This window comes from Moschus berezovskii, chromosome 1, assembly GCF_049115385.1.
Source record: "Moschus berezovskii isolate FMDL1 chromosome 1, NW_MosBer_1.0, whole genome shotgun sequence".
NCBI classification, from domain to species: Eukaryota; Metazoa; Chordata; class Mammalia; order Artiodactyla; family Moschidae; genus Moschus; species Moschus berezovskii.
This window is the reverse complement of record NC_142460.1, coordinates 74,691,844-74,709,994: the sequence shown is the minus strand read 5'-3', so window position 1 is coordinate 74,709,994 and position 18,151 is coordinate 74,691,844. Positions and strand designations below refer to the sequence as shown.

At 42.3% G+C, this 18,151-nt stretch overlaps 1 protein-coding gene across 1 annotated transcript in view; it reads left to right on the top strand.

Annotated features, from left to right (window-relative positions):
- GUCA1C (guanylate cyclase activator 1C) overlaps window positions 1–18,151 on the top strand; it is a 39,974-nt gene that overhangs the window by 8,545 nt on the left and 13,278 nt on the right. The window contains 2 exon segments of the mRNA XM_088831631.1: window positions 14,491–14,539; window positions 14,542–14,598. Coding sequence (XP_088687757.1) covers window positions 14,491–14,539; window positions 14,542–14,598 — 106 coding nt within the window.

Genomic DNA, 18,151 nt, shown 5'->3' with positions numbered 1-18,151 from the left:
CCTGAATATTGATTATTGGATATTGGAAGGACTGGGGTTAGAGCTGAAACTCCAATGCTTTGGCCACCCCGATGCAAAGAGCCAACTCATTGGAAAAGACCCTGATGCTGGGAAAGATTGAGGGCAAGAGGAGAAGGCAGTGACAGAGGATGAGATGGTTAGATGACATCCCTGACTCAACAGACATGAGTTTGAGCAAACTCAGAGAGATAGTGAACAGGGAAGCCTGGCGTGCTGCAGCCCATGGCATTGAAAAGAGTTGGACACAACTTAGCGAATGAACAACAACAACTCATACATTTTCTATTTACAATCCCCTAGTGGGATTAATGGAGAAGGCAATGGCAACCCACTCCAGTGTTCTTGCCTGGAGAATCCCAGGGACGGCGGAGCCTGGTCGGCTGCCGTCTGTGGGGTCACACAGAGTTGGACACGACTGAAGTGACTTAGCAGCAGCAGCAGTGGGATTAATGGAAAAGGCAATGGCACCCCACTCCAGTACTCTTGCCTGGAAAATCCCATGGACAGAGGAGCCTGGTAGGCTGCACTCCATGGGGTCGCGAAGAGTCAGACACGACTGAGTGACATCACTTTCACTTTTCACTTTCATGCATTGGAGAAGGAAATGGCAACCCACTCCAGTGTTCTTGCCTGGAGAATCCCAGGGACAGGAGCCTGGTGGGCTGCCATCTATGGGGTCACACAGAGTCGGACACGACTGAATTAGCAGCAGCAGTGGGATTAGCTATTTAATCACCAACATTTAATCACCTACTTTGTTCCTTTATTCCTACTGCTTCTACCCTTACCTCTGCCAGGTGCACCTGGTGTGTCTCTCCTCTACCCTTCCAACTAGTCTGGACCCTCACAGAGCAGTGCCTTTCTTCCCACTGTCTTGCAGCTCCCCTTTCCTTCCCTATTTGTCACTTTTCCCACATATGGAATTCTTATTTAACTTGAGAGTAGCCAGGAGAAACTGGAGAAATTCACTCTAATTATGTGTTCTTCCGAATCTTTTGTTTATGGCATAAGTTTTATGCTTTGAATCCCAAATGGTTTAAACAGTTGAAACTCAAGAGCTAAGAGTGACCTCTTGATTTCTGCTTTTCTGCTGCACTGTCTTATCTCTCAGGCAGTGAACGTCTTTACTGAACGTGGGAGGGCTGAATGATGGAAGGGATTACCCGGGGCAAAGTCACATCCTTAATACACCATATTATTAACTCACTCTATTTGCAAATATTTTATTGAGCTCCTGGGAGACATGAGGTAAGGAAGGCAGGCACAAAGATGAATGGGAATTGGTCCCTGTCCTCAAAGGCATTTACAATCTAGCCAGATGACAAATGCATCCTTATAAAAATAAGTTAGTGAATAAAAAATCAAAGATGGAAAGAAAAGCATTTAACTTACTCTCTAGCTTCATGGTTCATGATGGGTCTTGGGACTATAGGGCTGCTTTTTAAAACTTGTCCAACCTATTTTTAGGCAACCTGACCAGGAGGGCCAGAGAGCTCTTCAATTCCATCCCTGCAGTTTGGGTAACAGGAGAAAAATCACACTCAAGTTTTGGAGGGTTGTGGAGGTGGGGGTGAGTAAGAAGGTAGAAGACATGATTTCTGTGCCCTGAAAGAGCTGATAATCTAGTCATGTCAAAACGAAAAAGTCATGTCAAAACGGAAAAGTCATGTCAAAATGAAACGCCTTAAGATGAAAATAAGTCAATATAATACAGCAAAGTATAGCAGGGCTGTGCTATTCAAGGTACATTTGCTGAGATCAGAAAATACATTGAAAACCAAGTTGTAGAGTTAGTTAGGAAAGATTTTGTGGAGGCATTTTGAGATCTTCAAAGAAATGAAGAGATTGAATTATGCTAATAAAAGCTAATGCTTACTGAACATTTCCGTACCAGTTACTGTCTTAAAACACTTTATTATTTTATAGAATTCTCACAACAGTAACACAAGAGTAGGTACTATTTTTATCATTCCCATTTTACAGATCAAGACACTGAAGCACAGAGAGGCTAAGTAACTTGCCTAAAACTACACAGCAGAATTGGAACGCTGACAGTCTGATACCAAAGGTTGCACTCTAAATCACTCTGGTATTTCCCACCTTTAACAAAATAGTTGAGTATTTCAACAAAGAAAACAGTTCAACTTAAAGTGTAAGGTAGAAGAGAGACGGTCAATGAGGATCTCGCTAAAGCAGAGGGTTACTGCGGGAGCACGACTAGGGAACACACATTCCAGGCGCCTCACCTATACCTTGTGCTCCATGCAACCAGCCAGTCAGTTTCTGGGACTACACTGATTCTCACATCATGGCTGAGAAATGAGGCACTCAAAGCACCTAGATGCCAGGAGCGATTTGCCTGGAGAATCTCAAAGCAGAGAGCCAGCCCTCAGTCCCTGTGGCTCCTGGCCCACATTCTTGCTGCTGCTGTAACATGTGTGAAGGGTAATGCATAGCTCTCAGGGCCACACCTAGGCATCTGGCTATGAAACCTTGGGCTAAATCCACTTCACCTGCCTTCTCCAATCAAGATCGTTTTAAAACTTGCATGTCCCCCAAGGTGCATGTAGCATCAACAATAAGATGTTTGCCTGAGTTGTTGTCCAGGTTCTTGGAGTCAGATGTGCCTGGTTCAAGCTGAGCCCATTAAGACTAGCTAGGACCACTGACCCTCCAGCTAGGCATGTGTAAGTATCAGTGACCTTTTGAAGGTGCAGAGGCCCATAGCCTAGTTACGCCTGTGCAGAACGATGATGACGCACTTTTCCCCACTCACCTGTCCCTAAATCCCCACACTCCTCACATCCCAGACTGATGACATGCTTCTCTAGTCCTCATCCCATAAATACCCCCACCTCTGACCTTCGAAAGAAAGATTTGAGCTCTGTTTCTCTCTTTGTTCTGCTCTCTTGCTGCAAATAAATCTGTTAGCCTCACATCTAGGCATCTTGGCTTGCTGTGCTTAGGGCAAAACAAACCATAGAGGTGCCCTCCGAGCAGAGTGCCATTTTCAGCTCTCAAACTGGATCTAAGTTTCTCTGAAAATATCTTTTGTCAGATACTGTCTTGAGGGCAGGGATGGAGTTGTTATAGGGTAATGGGAGTGGGGTAACAGAAGCCTGATGCTGGTACAGAAGGAATGTGGGGGGAGTGGGAAATGGGCCTAAAAACTTCTTAAAAGCTTTGTCTCCTGTAAGACCAAGGTCTTACAAGGGAGGTCAAAGAGTTTCTTTGAATTTGGAATTCAAACTGTTACTGAGTCAAAGTTCGTAGGCCTTTCCCACTGCAAGCAGTTAGGAGATAAGATGTTGAGGCAAGGAATGGTGAGTTTTCAAAAAGCCAACAGATGGAGAAAAGGGTGGGCTAATATCCTAAAGAACTATCCTAATTCAGGCTTCTCTTCTAAGGAAAAAGTGGGAGAGGGAAGGGCTTCCAGTAAAGGGAGGAAGGGGATTGCAGACCTCTTGGAGCACCACCCCCTCTTCGAAGGAGAGCATCACCTTTTTCCTCTTACTCAGAAAAGCTGGATCACAGAGCTCTGGCAAAAATTCAAGTTGTTAGCCATTACTTTTACTTTACCTCTCCTCTCTGTTTTCATGAAAGCTTTCTAGGCTAGCAGTGAATCTATCTTACAAGTAAGGATCAGGGGGTGGGAACTTTCTTAAGGGAACTTAATGAGCTATTTGGGCACAGGAAAACATCTTTTCTCTAATGCCTAACTCCTGACATGTAGGGCTAAAGTAGTCAAATCCGTAAGCTAAAGAATGAGGGAAACCATTTCAATGTGGTGTGTATTCTGTTTTGTCTCTGTTCCAAAACCATAGAGTGGTGGTTTGAACCAGACAAACAGTCATCAGCAAAGGTAATCAGAACACTAGGCTAAAACAAAACAGCCAACACAAGTTCTCAGATTATGCAACCTCAAACAAATCCTGGGACTCAAGAGTGAGGGAATGGTGAGGAATTCTGAGAAACATGGGTGATTTAACCTGTCTACAGGAAGAAAACTGAGGAAAAAGGGCAAGCTGTGGGACTGAATGATCACAATGTGAGAGTTTACCAATAATATGTATACAATTCAAATCTTTGCTTTAATATCAAAAGTCCTGACTATTCTCAATGAGCCCTTCTGTGACTCTCTTCCATCACCAGCTGGTCACCATGGGAACAATAGGGACAGCACCTGGGAGGGGGTGGGATTGCCAGACTCTGACCCCACTCTGACGCTTACTGCTGTGTGAGTCTTGGACTAGGCTCATGACCTGTGTTAGTATTAAATTCCCAAATGGACAAAACCTATCCTGCCTATGTTATCCCTGCGCTTATGCGATAATGTTGGAGAAAACTTTGAAAAAAATGTGTAATACAGCCCGCAAAGGAGGGTATACTTATCTGTAAAATGCAGGTGTGCATGCTAAGTCACTTCAGTCATGTCTTACTCTTTGAGACCCCACAGACTGTAGTCTGCCAGGCTCCTCTGTCCATGGGATTTTCCAGGCAAGAATACTGGTGTGGGTTACCATGTCCCCATCCTGGGGATCTTCCTGATCAAACCTGAGTCTCCTACATCTCCTGCATTTGCAGGCGGGTTCTTTATCACTAGCACCACCTAGGAAGCCGGTAAAATGCAGTTAACACTGACCTCAGCCTCCAGAGATTCTCTCTTTGTTATAGAGCTCAAATTATATTTCCAAGTGAGACATGCCTAGAAAGTACAGCAGTTGCTTTCCTGCAATTTCTTGCCTTTTATTGATCTGAGTGCATCAGACATTCATTTGTGCTGTTTGGGGCAACACTGGCTCCATGCTATGATTGCCAGTCACAGAATGCAATTAATAACATGGGAATCACCTGAGGTTTTACTTTCTTGTCTAACCCAGGATACCTGAAAGGAAGCCCTAGCTCTACTTGAAATTCAGAAGTGACCTTTGGCTGTCTGATTTCTTAGTCTCTCTTCATGTGAGAGCTCTTAAAAATTGCAGCAAGCAACCTGGCTTTTAACTCATGTCATAATTGCTACTTATTATTACTCCCCTGGCTGCCCTGCAGACTATAACACTGTATCTGGTTGTCTGGCCTATAATAAGGTGACCGCAATTACTGCCACTATTCATAAGACATACTTACTTGAAACATGACCATTTATTAGATTGTAAACAATTAGGCCACAGTCTCTTAAGGGTGAAAAGATCAAGGCTACTAACTTCAGAACTACGAGCATAGGCATTCTTAGGAAGCATTTGCTGGGGATTAATAAAAAAATCTCATTTTGTTTAGCACTTCATAATTTACAAAGCATTTTCATATATACCACCAATTGTCAACATTTTGGCTGAGCCTCTCAGACTTTCACCCATTAAACTATACCTGCTGATGTACATTTAAGCTGTTGTAACTCATATTTTAACAAAACCTGCTGGATCTCAATTCTGGCTAAATAACTGAAGTCAGGAAAGACCACCTCATGGCCTCTGCTTATAGAAAACTTAGCTTCTGAGGCCTTCCCCAAATTCCAAAGAGCCAAGTTAATCAGAAAAGTGAGAAAATGCAGAAACAAAGCAAAACAACCAAGAAAGACAGTAACAGTAGCTTAGCCATTAAACACCATCAAGGACCTTTAGTTCTTCCTGAGTCTCCATACCCTTGAGCTGTTTGCAGATACTGAACCCCCCCTTCCCAGGTGGAAGAAGTTAAGCTGCATGCTGACCAGAAGCAAATAGATCCCAAATTGGTTGGAACCAGAAAGTTGATGTTGACTCCTGACTAATTAGACTGTCCATGAGCTGATCACACCCTGCAAACCTCTCGCTCACCCTGTCTTTAATAAACCTTTCCCTGAAACCACTGGGGAGTTGGGTTCTTTTGAGCATTAGAGGCTAATACTCCTGATAAGCCTTGCAAACAAACGCTGCACTTTCCTTCACCACAACCCGGCATCAGTAGATCAGCTCTACTGTGTGCAGGCAAGTAAACACAAGTTTGATTCGGAACAGAAGCACCTGGGGATATTAATACCAGGGACTGAGTCTCCACCTCAGTCCAACTAAATCAAAATTGTTTATGCTGTCAGATGATTCAAATGTGTAGCCAGCACTGTTATACCAGAAAAACCACAAAGTGACAGAAAACTGGTTTCTCAGCCAATTTCTGCCCCCACCAAAGATGTGTACAATGGATACATATAAAAAGGGGATTCTGCGTCCCAAACTAATAATTCAGAAGCAATTCCTTTGACCTTTTAGTTACAATTATAGTAAGAATGAAAAATGCCCGGAATATACTACATACTTTCCCCCATCTAGTCTGCCATTGTCCACGTCCCCTAAGGGCACCCCACTCCAGTACTTTGGAAAATCCCATGGATGGAGGAGCCTGGTAGGCTACAGTCCATGGGGTCGCAAAGAGTTGACACGACTGAGCGACTTCACTTCACTTCAGTCATTAAAGAGGAGAAGGCAATGGCACCCTACTCCAGTACTCTTGCCTGGAAAATCCTATGGACAGAGGGGTCTGGTAGTCTACAGTTCATGGGGTCTCTAAGAGTTGGACAGGACTGGGCAACTTCACTTACACTTTTAACTTTCACGCATTGGAGAAGGAAATGACAACTCACTCCAGTGTTCTTGCCTGGAGGATCCCAGGGACGGGGGAGCCCGGTGGGCTGCCATCTATGGGATCGTGCAGAGTCGGACACGACTAAAGTGATTTAGCAGTCATTAAAGAGCAAGCATCCAACTCTTCCAGGAGAAATAATGCAGTCTTGGGAAACATCCTGACTGAATTAGGGTGAGCCTGCTGCTGCTAAGTCGCTTCAGTCCTGTCCGACTCTGTGCGACCCCATAGACGGCAGATTTTATCTATTGTAATATTGGTTTGAGGAAACCGATGCTGATAAGAAACCCACATTAGCTACTTGAAGTTCCTTGCAAAAGACAGCTATTATGGTCTGGCATGGGTCTTCCATACTTAGCTCCAGAAGTGATCAAACCTGGACAATGGTCTTACCTTCCGTGAAGTGCATATGAAACCGGCTTCCAAGTTATAGTGGGCAGGGCACGCTGAGCTGGCGACTTTCTAGGGGCAGATGGTCAGCTCCTGGATATCCAGGAAGCCTATGAACATGAGGTAGTTTGAGAAGACCTTTGTCCCGGAATCCTCAAATCTTGTACAGTCGTGGCCAAGTCAAGAACAACTGAGTCTGATCTGCATAACAATCACACTATAGAATTCATTTCCCGGGCCAGCAGCATATTTTCATTTTAGAGAGGCGAGCCTCCTCAGGATGTTCCAGCAATTCCATGGCTGAAAGAGGTTTTGTTTGCTGTCAGTAGGTAAAAATGAGCGAGGTCATAAATGCTGAACATCAGGTTTCCCTTACAGATTTAAAAAAAAGTCACAAAAGTATTTTTTAAAGCATTCACAGGTACTTGATGTGACAGAGATAGCGCTTATTACCTACTTTCTTTTCAGTTCCTAAAATGCAAATTAAGTATCAATGACAGTTGTTGAGTCACTATATAATGTGCTTATCACTTGCTTTCTGGGTTTCCTTCTGACCATCTGAGGAACCATTTTCAGGCAGAAATTTCAATTCAGCTGCCACAGCTGGCAAAATGTCACTGAAGTATCACACATAAAAGAATGAAAACATCTCAGTGTCTCCAGGTTAGGGACCGTGACGATTCATGAATTTCTCAGATAGTGATTCTGTGAGAAGCAGTAGAAAGTCAATGCTGTGGGAGGAAATAAGTCTTAATCTGGGCTAAAAGTTTGGATTTTTGCCAGGTTTGGATTATTTTCCTGACTACGAGGGTGTGTGTGCTCATGCTGAGTTGCTTCTGACTCTTTGCGACCCCATGGACTGTAGTCCACCAGGCTACATGGGATTCTCCAGGCAAGAATACTGGAGTGGGTTGCCATGCCCTTCTCTAGGGAACTTCCTGACTCAGGGATTGAACCTGTATCTCTTGCATCTTATGCTTTGGTAAGCGGGTTCTGGTGCCACCTGGGAAGCCCACTCAGCACGAACAAATGCAGCTTTATACCTAGTTATAATAAGTCATTTCTATTTCCATGATAATGTTACTAAAACTCAGATGTTGTGCTTCTTGGTTAATACTGTTAGGGCCTTGTTAGGGTTAAATGAGCCCATATGTGTAAATGTAAAAACAAGGATTACATCACACCAAAAAATTGTCACTGCTGTCATGATTATTATTACTAGTCCAGCTCATTTATCATTTGAAATGAAGGACTGTTTCTAGAGCTGAAATTTCATGATTTTGAATCAATGAAGCCAAGTTTCTGTAATATTACCCAGCTCATAAATTCATGGTTCTGTCATTGGGACAAAACCCTGAAGAGAATGTCTCTGAAATACATTAAGATAAATTTCAATATCTGTATCTCAAGATCACTCAAGCAAAGAGAGTGACAGGACCATATTGAACCTCTCAGATGATACCGACGGTGAGATTTTACCCAAAGGCTTTAGAAGTTTCCCTGGTGGCTCAGAGGGTAAAGTGTCTGCCTGCAAGGTGGAAGACCTAGGTTTGATCCCTGAGACCTGGGTTCAATCCCTGGGTCAGGAAGATCCCCTGGAGAAGGAAATGGCAATCCACTCCAGTATTCTTGCCTGGAAAATCCCATGGACAGAGAAGCCTGGTGCAGGCTACAGTCCATGGGGTCACAAAGAGTCACACATGACTGAGTGACTTCACTTTCACTTTAGAAGGTGGGGAGGATGGAGGAGTGAGAGTTTTAATGCAGGTGGGAGGTCCCAAAAAGGGGGTAATGATGAGCCAAAGCAAGGACCAACTCCGCAGTCATAAAGGAAGGCTCTAGTTTCCTAGCCAAGAGCGTGGGTGAGGACTAAACAGAGTCAGCTGGAAGAGAACTACTGCGTGTACTGATTCATCTCATTGGCCCACCTGCAGGGAGAATATCCCTGGGGGAAGCCATGAGCAGAGAGGCTGTTGTCTATGGGGGCACATATGTGTGCGTGCTCAGTCAGTCGTGTGTGATTCTCTGTGACCCCATAAACTATAGCCTGCCAGGCTCCTCTGTCCATGGGATTCTCTAGGCAAGAATACTGGAGTGAGTTGCCGTTTCTCCAGGGATCTTCCCGACTCAGGGATTGAACCTGCGTCTCCTGCACTGGCAGGCAGATTTCTTTACACTGAGCCACCTGGGAAGGCCCTGTTGTCTATAGGGTGCTGGAGGCTAAACTGTGAGCCAGGAGGGAGGGGCCAAGAATTCCAGAATGGACAGAAGTGTTCATCAAACCTGGATACAGGAAGGGGCTGAGAGGAGGAGGAACACCTCCTGTCTGGCTTAGCCAGGTGGCTATAGTGGCAGAGTGAGGGAGGGCCCACAGTACAGGCTCAAGTCTCCCTGAGGCTGAACGGCTTAGAGGACATGGCCAGCTTTACCTTGGGCAGTACCAGGTCTGAAGGAAATACAGGCTCCCAGGCGCAGCATCTTCAGACTCTGAGTTCCCTTACCTTACACACTTGCACTACCAAGCTGTTCACACGTAGCAGTCCACAACAACCCACTGCATTGAACCTGTGCCATCTATCCCAGAAAGAGAATCCAGTTTTAATAAACGGAGGGCAATATTGCACGATATGAAGGAAAGTCTTCGAGTAAGCTCGTGCTCAGTTGCTTCAGTCGTGTCTGACTCTCTGAGTCCACAACTGCAGCCCACCAGGCTCCTCAGTCCATGGGATTCTCCAGGCAAGAATACTGGAGTGGGTTGCCATTTCCTTCTCCAGGGGATCTTCCCAGTGCAGGGACCAAACCCACATCTCCTGCGTTTCCTACATTGCAGTGGATTCTTTACCACTGAGCCACTGGGGAAACCCAGTAAGGCTGACTAGATCTTAAATCTTGGATCCACCTACATCCCAGTTTTGCTGCTTTAGCTGGTTTATTTAAGCTCTGAAAATCAGTTTTCTCTTCTGTAAAATAAGAATAATGCTACCTGTAATGCTGTTGTTAGAATGAGAGAGAATGCATGGAAAGCGACCAGCACGGGGCTTGGGAAGTGGGCCTCCCCCACACCGTTTCCTAGAATATACTAACTGTTGTTCTTTTACTTAATAATAAATCAGTTATTTTCATGTGCATATCAGTTTTAACTTTCTACCTTCATTTCAAGTTGATCCTTCTTTTAAAAACAACTGATGTATGGCAGGTCATGAATATCACCTGGAGATCATATTCCATCTGAGTATTTTCTGTTGAGCAGAAGTTGTACTACATGACTTTGTTTCCCTTGTTTTTATCATATACTTCTAAAATTTCACCTCCTGGGGGAAAATTTTTTTCTTAAACTTTCTTTATAGATGTAAAAAGTGTGCCTTAGTTTCTGAGGCACACACATTTTAGAGAGACCATGAGAAAGCTTAAGTTTCCGTGTATTTCTCTTCCCTTCATTTGAACACCCTCTACAAAACAACATAGTAATGGAATCAAACTCCCTTAGGAAACAGAAATTTATGCTTCCATATCCTGACCCCCATTTAACTTTTCCCTGTAATCTACTCCATCCTAAGAACAAGATGTATAAGTCTATAAACGTTTTGGGAGTAAAACTGTGTATAGGCTCTCACACTCTCCTGAGGCTCACCAGATGGCTTTGTCTTCATCCAATTTCCACCCCACCCTTCAATCTCAAAAGAAGATCCTTCCCTTACCAAACTCACTTTTTAGAGTTTTTGTGATTCAGAATTATGAGAAATTGGAAAAGAAGAACGAAATGTTCTCATGGTAGGGCAGGCACGTGAAGGAATGGGGCAGTGGAGACCGCTAAAGATGGAGCCTCAGGATGCACGTGGAGGAGCAGATGGGGAGGGAAGGGGGTGTTGTGCAGAAACCTATAAATGTCTTGCAAGTCACTTTCCAGAACTGAAAGACTTGCTGTTATTTTGAACTTAATTTTTTACTAGACTGTACTCATGACTCATTCTGAGGCTGAACCTTGTGGGTCATAATTTTTCTAATTAGTCTGAATAAAGGTTTGTAAATTCGTGAGAGTAAGCCACAATTACAGAGCCACTTGGAGAGTCGTTAGATGTTAACATTGTCTACAAAGATAGACACGGATAAGAAAAACAGTGTAGGTCCGTGATTTCCAAATCTTAGGATATGTAAGACATCACCTGAGGAACATCTTAAACTTCAGCTTCTTGGACTCCAGCTCTAGTTTTGATGCTGTTGTTCAGGTTAGTGTCTAGGAATCTGTATTTTGATGTCCACACTTGATTCAGACATAGAATTTATGAATCCCATTATGGCTCAAGGCCAATGTCATACTTCTTCATACAGTTCTATGTGCTGTGGGGGCTCCCGTAGTTCAACAACAGAAACAAGTATTCCTTTGGATTGCCCCAAAGGAAAGCTGGTTTGGACATTCTCTATTGCATGCCTCCTACTCACACTTGGAGAAATATCTTGCCTTTTCTCTAGTGCCTTTTTCTCCTCTCACCCATCCTAAACCTATGGATCAATTGAAGATAAGATTTGTTCTTTTTTATAGAACGAGCATTTTACTTAAAGCCCTCTCCAAGATGAACACAAACTATTAAATTACATTCACCAGAATTGTCTCACCGATGCAAATTTATACAAAATCTTAATGGGATGAAAATTGGAAAGGGAGATCTGACTGCAGATTGTGAGGATTAATTTGCCTGACTACATAACAGAATGCTCCAATGAAAACAGGAAATGTTTTGCTTGCAGGAACCTTTGAAAAAGGCTGCACTTGTTTAAGTGTAAAGGTCTCCTCACCCATAACCATCGACTTTGGCTGTAGATGATCCAGGTTGCCTATTTTAAAGCCACACAATGAAAATACTTTTGCTTGTCTCCTGGTAGAGGTTGCCTAGAGCTTTAGAAGCCTGGATAAGAAAATGTGTTAGGACCACCCACCCACTGTGCCTTATCATAAAATACCAAATGTTCTAAAGACAACATTGTTCAGTCTACCTTGTTGTCATCCATCATGCCCAGGTGACACTGAAAATTAACGAATCATCACGAAATATCATAAAATATAAAGTTTTATGGAAATACTGGAGTATCCGCCTTATAACAAACCAGCTCAGTCTTCGCAGGGAAGATGTTTCTGTGACCTTTTGGTAAACATACACAATAACTACCCAGGAAATAACTGTATTGATTGGTCAGCCCTGGAGACACAGGAACAAGACCTGGAAGCAGATGCACCTGTGGTTAGACACTGCATCACCCACCTTCTATCCTCCACACCTGCCAGTCCTGCTTCTGAAAAACAATGGTTGTGTCCCACCACATCTGGAGATGATACCTTGATGTCACCTTACATATCAACTCTAAGAATTTCCCTGTCTCAGCCATAGCTCTGCTAGGGATTAATAAGTGAAGTGGAAGTGAGCAGTAGTAAAAGCAGATGGAGGAAAGGTAAAACCACTTAATGTTTTGGGTACATTTGAGCTGACTTCTTTTAGGACACTTCTACCACACCCATCTGTTAGCTGAAGTCTTCTCTCTTATAAGACATTCACTATTGATGGGATAAAGATGCCTGCCATTAAAACAAAAATCTAATAACCTAAAAGTAGTGAAATGATTTTTAAATATTTTCTTTTTCTGACTATCCACAGTAAAAATTTAAAGTATAATACATTTTGAAGAAATGCTATAGTGATTAACACACTAGCTTACAACATCTGAGATGTTGTCTTTAAAAAAAAAACAAAACTTAAAAGCCACTAACCATGATAGTGTGTGTATGTCAGCGCTGCTTCCTCAATCTGTCCTATCCTCTCCTTCCCCGACTATGTTCCTAAGTCTGTTCTCTACATCTGTCTCCATTCCTTCCCTGCAAATAGGTTCATCAATACCTTTTTGTTTTTTCTAGTGGGAAGCTGCTAAATAACATAGGGTGCCCAACCTGGCACTCTGTGATGACCTGGTGAGCTAAGATGGGAGGTGGAAGGGAGGCTCAAGAGGGAGGGGATATATGTATACCTATGGTTGATTCAAGCTGTTGTACAGCAGAAACTAAAACAACATTGTAAAATCGATAATAAAAATGACTGAATTAACTTGAAAAAAAAATGTTTAAATGTGGGAATCTCAAAAAAGCCATTAACCAGCCAAACAGGCTTTGCTTTTCATCCATAAACACTTGTGGGTTCTCACTTTTCTTAGACTTGGTAGAATTAAGTCTCAATTCTTAAAGACTCAAACACATCACTTTATAGACCAGTAAGCCTAAAGTCCCTTATTTTCAGGGAAAAAGGGTACTTTGCCACATCCCATTTTTGTAAATAGAATTTGACATCTCAAATATTCCAAAGAGAATCAGCAGATAGCATCTTTTCCTGGGCTGAAGATGCTGCCCATCAGCAGCTGAAAGCACATGAGAAAACAAAATGGTCAGACACCTCCCCTAGAGCTGGCCACCTTTCTTAAAATAGTTGAGCATTTGGCTGAGCAAGGTTTGAAGTATATGATTCCAAGAATGGCACAGGCTGCTTTTCAACTGAGAATGTTTTACCAATTGAAAACAGGATGAGGGGAACTACCTAAACTTGCAGCCCTTAATCTTTTCTAAGATTGAACACAACAAAATCTTTTTAAAAAATTAATTTTGATTCATAGTGAAAATGATGGGATTAAAAGGAATCCTGCAGATTAGCAGTTCAAAAACTTCAACCAGTTTCTCTAAAACAGTGTGAAATTTAGCTACATACTGGATGTTTCCCTGTAATTGAAAATTGGTACCTGGTCTTCTCCCTGAGTGGAGGAAAAAACCTGAATGTATTCAGAAGAAACCACTGTAGGGTGTTCACTGTGAGAACTCGGCCTTCCATCATGGCATTTCAGATTCTCTTTTGCCATAGGAAATAAACTTTTTCAGAACTTTCCTGGTGTTCCAGTGGTTAAGACTCCATGCTTCCACTGCAGCGGGGTACAGGTTCGATCTCTGGTTAGGGAACTAAGATCCCATGTGCTGCACTTGGCCAAAGATAAGAAAAAGTGTAACTTTTCTCTGAAAATGGACTCACTTATTTATAATTACTTGTCTCTATACACCTTACACCTCTGGTGGCTCAGACGGTAAAGCGTCTGCATACAATGCGGGAGACCTGGGTTCGATCCCTGGGTCGGGAAGATCTCCTGGAGAAGGAAATGGCAACCCACTCCAGTACTCTTACCTGGAAAATCCCATGGACAGAGGAGCCTGGTAGGCTACAGTCCATGGGGTCGCAAAGAGTCAGATAGGACTGAGCGACTTCATTTCATATACCTTACACCAGTTCTTTTTAATGAAATGCCAGGGAATAGTTTCATGCCAAAATCTCATGAGTTGTATTATATTGTACTGAAGGTCCTGCTCATGAATGATAACTTCACAAATAAAAATAATTGGTCTTCTTAAATATTTATTTCCCTTTCCACCTTACTTTCCATAAGATGGATTTATTGACTTAAGAGTTTATTGCTGCTGTAAATCCAGAAGTACAAGAAAAATGAAGCAAAAATTAAAGTGGTATTTTGAGCAATGCGATGGAGTTGGAAATAGTTCTGTTGCCTAAGGGAGCATCTCTGTGGTGAGTGAAGTGGGAAGGCATCCTTTGCAGGGCATTCTAGAGTGAATTCCATCCTCTTCCCTGTGGAATCGGTGACAGTTCCCTTTGTGGCTGGCTGTTCTTGGGACGTGTATTTGGAATGGCTGAAGCAATGTCAGTCTCTATCCTGTTGGTTACTGAATGTGCAACTGCATATCAGCATTTTCTTCTAGGTGCAGTCCACTCTGAAGTTTACAAATTTAGAAGGGTATTGAGAATGAAAAATAAACATAGGTTGGCCACCTGATGCAAAGGGCCAACTTGTCATTGGGAAATGACACTGAGAAAGATCGAAGGCAATAGCCGGGGGCAGCAGAGGGATAAAATGGTTAGATGGCATCACTGACACAATGAACATGAATTTGAGCAAACTCTGGGAGATAATGAAGGACAAGGGAGCCTGGGATGTTGCAGTCCATGTGGTCACAGAGAGTCAGACACAATTTAGTGACTGAATGACAACAACTTATCTTTTTCTCTGCCTCGGTGCAGAAAGTCTCGTAGGGAGCAGCTGAAATATAAGATGGTTTATATAGCAAGAGACATGGATGAAGAATAAAGGTCCTAAGGAATGAATCTTTCTGGGAACTTGACTAAAGTATTTTCTAACAGATCACTCAGGGAGCTCAGATCCTTTCCATCTCTGAAATTCAAGGACTCCCTTTATAAGTCTTAACCCCTCCACTCTCTGCTAATGAAATGAGGATAGTGATTATAATAGTATAAGATGAAATGTATCCCAAGTAAAAGTGACTAAGTGGGGCATCGTGCCCTGAATAAAGATATGAAGCAAAATAAACATTCAGTTCAGTTCAGTTTAGTCGCTCAGTCGTGTCCGACTCTCCGTGACCCCATGAATCACAGCACGCCAGGCCTCTCTGTCCATCACCAACTCCCGGAGTTCACTCAAACTCATGTCCAACGAGTCGGTGATGCCATCCAGCCATCTCATTCTCTGTCGTCCCCTTCTCCTCCCGCCCCCAACCTTTCCCAGCATCAGAGTCTTTTCCAGTGAGTCAACTCGTCGCATGAGGTGGCCAAAGTATTGCAGCTTCAGCTTTAGCATCAGTCCTTCCAATGAACACCCAGGATTGATCTCCTTTAGAATGGACTGGTTGGATCTCCTTGCAGTCCAAGGGACTCTCAAGAGTCTTTTCCAACACCACAGTTCAAAAGCATCAATTCTTCGGCGATCAGCCTTCTTCACAGTCCAACTCTCACATCCATACATGACCACGGGAAAAACCATTGCCTTGACTAGACGGACCTTTGTTGGTAAAGTAATGTCTCTGCTTTTCAATATATTATCAAGGTTGGTCATAACTTTCCTTCCAAGGAGTAAGCGTCTTTTAATTTCATGGCTGCAATCAGCATCTACAGTGATTTTGGAGCCCAAAAAAATAAAGTCTGACACTGTTTCCACTGTTTTTCCATCTATTTCCCATGAAGTGATGGGACCAGATGCCATGATCTTAGTTTTCTGAATGTTGAGCTTCAAGCCAACCTTTTCACTCTCCTCTTTCACTTTCATCAAGAGGCTTTTGAGTTCCTCTTCACTTTCTGCCATAAGGGTAGTGTCGTCTGCATATCTGTGATTATTGATATTTCTCCCAGCAATTTTGATTCCAGCTTGTGCTTCTTCCAGCCCAGCGTTCCTCATGATGTACTCTGCATCCAAGTTAAATAAGCAAGGTGACAATATACAGCCTTGACACACTCCTTTTCCTATTTGGAACCAGTCTATTGTTCCATGACCAGTTCTGACTGTTGCTTCCTGACCTGCATACAGGTTTCTCAAGAGGCAGGTCAGGTGGTCTGGTATTCCCATCTCTTTCAGAATTTTCCACAGTTTATTGTGATCCACACAGTCAAAGGCTTTGGCATAGTCAATGAAGCAGAAATAGATGTTTTTCTGGAACTCTCTTGCTTTCTCCATGATCCAGCGGATGTTGGCAATTTGATCTCTGGTGCCTCTGCCTTTTCTAAAACCTGCTTGAACATCTGGGAGTTCACGGTTCACATATTGCTGAAGCCTGGCTTGGAGAATTTTGAGCATGACTTTACTAGCGTGTGAGATGAGTGCAATTGTGTGGTAGTTTGAGCATTCTTTGGCATTGCCTTTCTTTGGGATTGGAATGAAGACTGACCTTTTCCAGTCCTGTGGCCACTGCTGAGTTTTCCAAATTTGCTGGCATTTATGCATGTTATAATTGAATTTGTGAATGTCAGAACTAGTATCGGATGTCACAGAGATGATATGGTCCAAATTCTCTCATTTATCAATGAAGCTGAGTCACATAATGTATGGTATAAGAGGAAAATTGTGAGGAAAAATCATTGGGTAGAGCTATAATGACTGACTATTTCAACAAAACTGTTACACTATTTAGTAAATATTAACACATGGGAAGAATTCAAGAGTATGGTAATACTAATATTGCTTCTACTTTAATCAAAAAGAGTACCAAGATATTTTGTATTTGAACTTTGTAACATTAAAATTCAGAAATTCTGCATATTTATTACATGCTGCAATGCAAAACTGGGAATCTAAAATGTTCTATAGAGTGCCCAACCCAGTATAAATTTTTAAATAACATCTTAAATATACCTATTTTAAAAAGCACTAAGTATATAATACGGCATACAAATACTAGGGGTGCCTCAAAGCAATGCTCCGATTGTGAGGTTTGTATCCTGGGGTCTATGGATCTATGGCCTTCAGGAACCCTTGGTCCCTCTTATAATCAAGCACAAAATTTTGCACATGACTCACTTTTTTTTCCAGGGGAGGTAGGGGGTCAGATTTGCAAAAGAACTAGGAAGAGCAAAAGGATTAACTTTTTTTGTTTTTTTTCTAAATCTTACAGGAAAGTTTATATAGATTTTCGTTAGTTAAAATGTATAACTTGTTAGTGAGCCAAGGAAAGAAAAATAGCTAATTTGAGTTTTTCCCTAAAATGTTTAGAAAGAACAAAATGAAAATAGGCAAACTGAAATAATTAGCACAGAGCAGAAATGAATAATTAGATGCACTTTGTCTCTGATTAATAAAGTGTTAAAAACAGTAAGATATAATTCTGGTAAAGGCACTGTGGAGGGAGCATAAATTGATAAAACATTCCTGGAAACGTGGTCTGCACAACAGACTAAAATTTCTCTTCAGTTTTAGAGTCAGTTACTTTTCGTCTGGGAAAACAATGTTGCCAAAGATAAAAGTTCTGATTTATGTCACGGAATCATTTAAAATAGTACACATTAAAAAAACCTGAAGGAGGAAATCTTTTAATGCAATGAAATATATAATTATAAAAAATCAGTGATCTACAAACATACATTCTACATAATGACAAGTGAAGAAAAACACCAAGGTAAGGTGTATTACATATTTTTTGTCAATACATAGCAGGATGTTAAAATGAAATTCAGCCCAGATATCATCAAGATTTGAAGGAAGTACTAGTATAGGCAGAGTTTACTAGTACTTAAGGAAGTAGTTACATCTT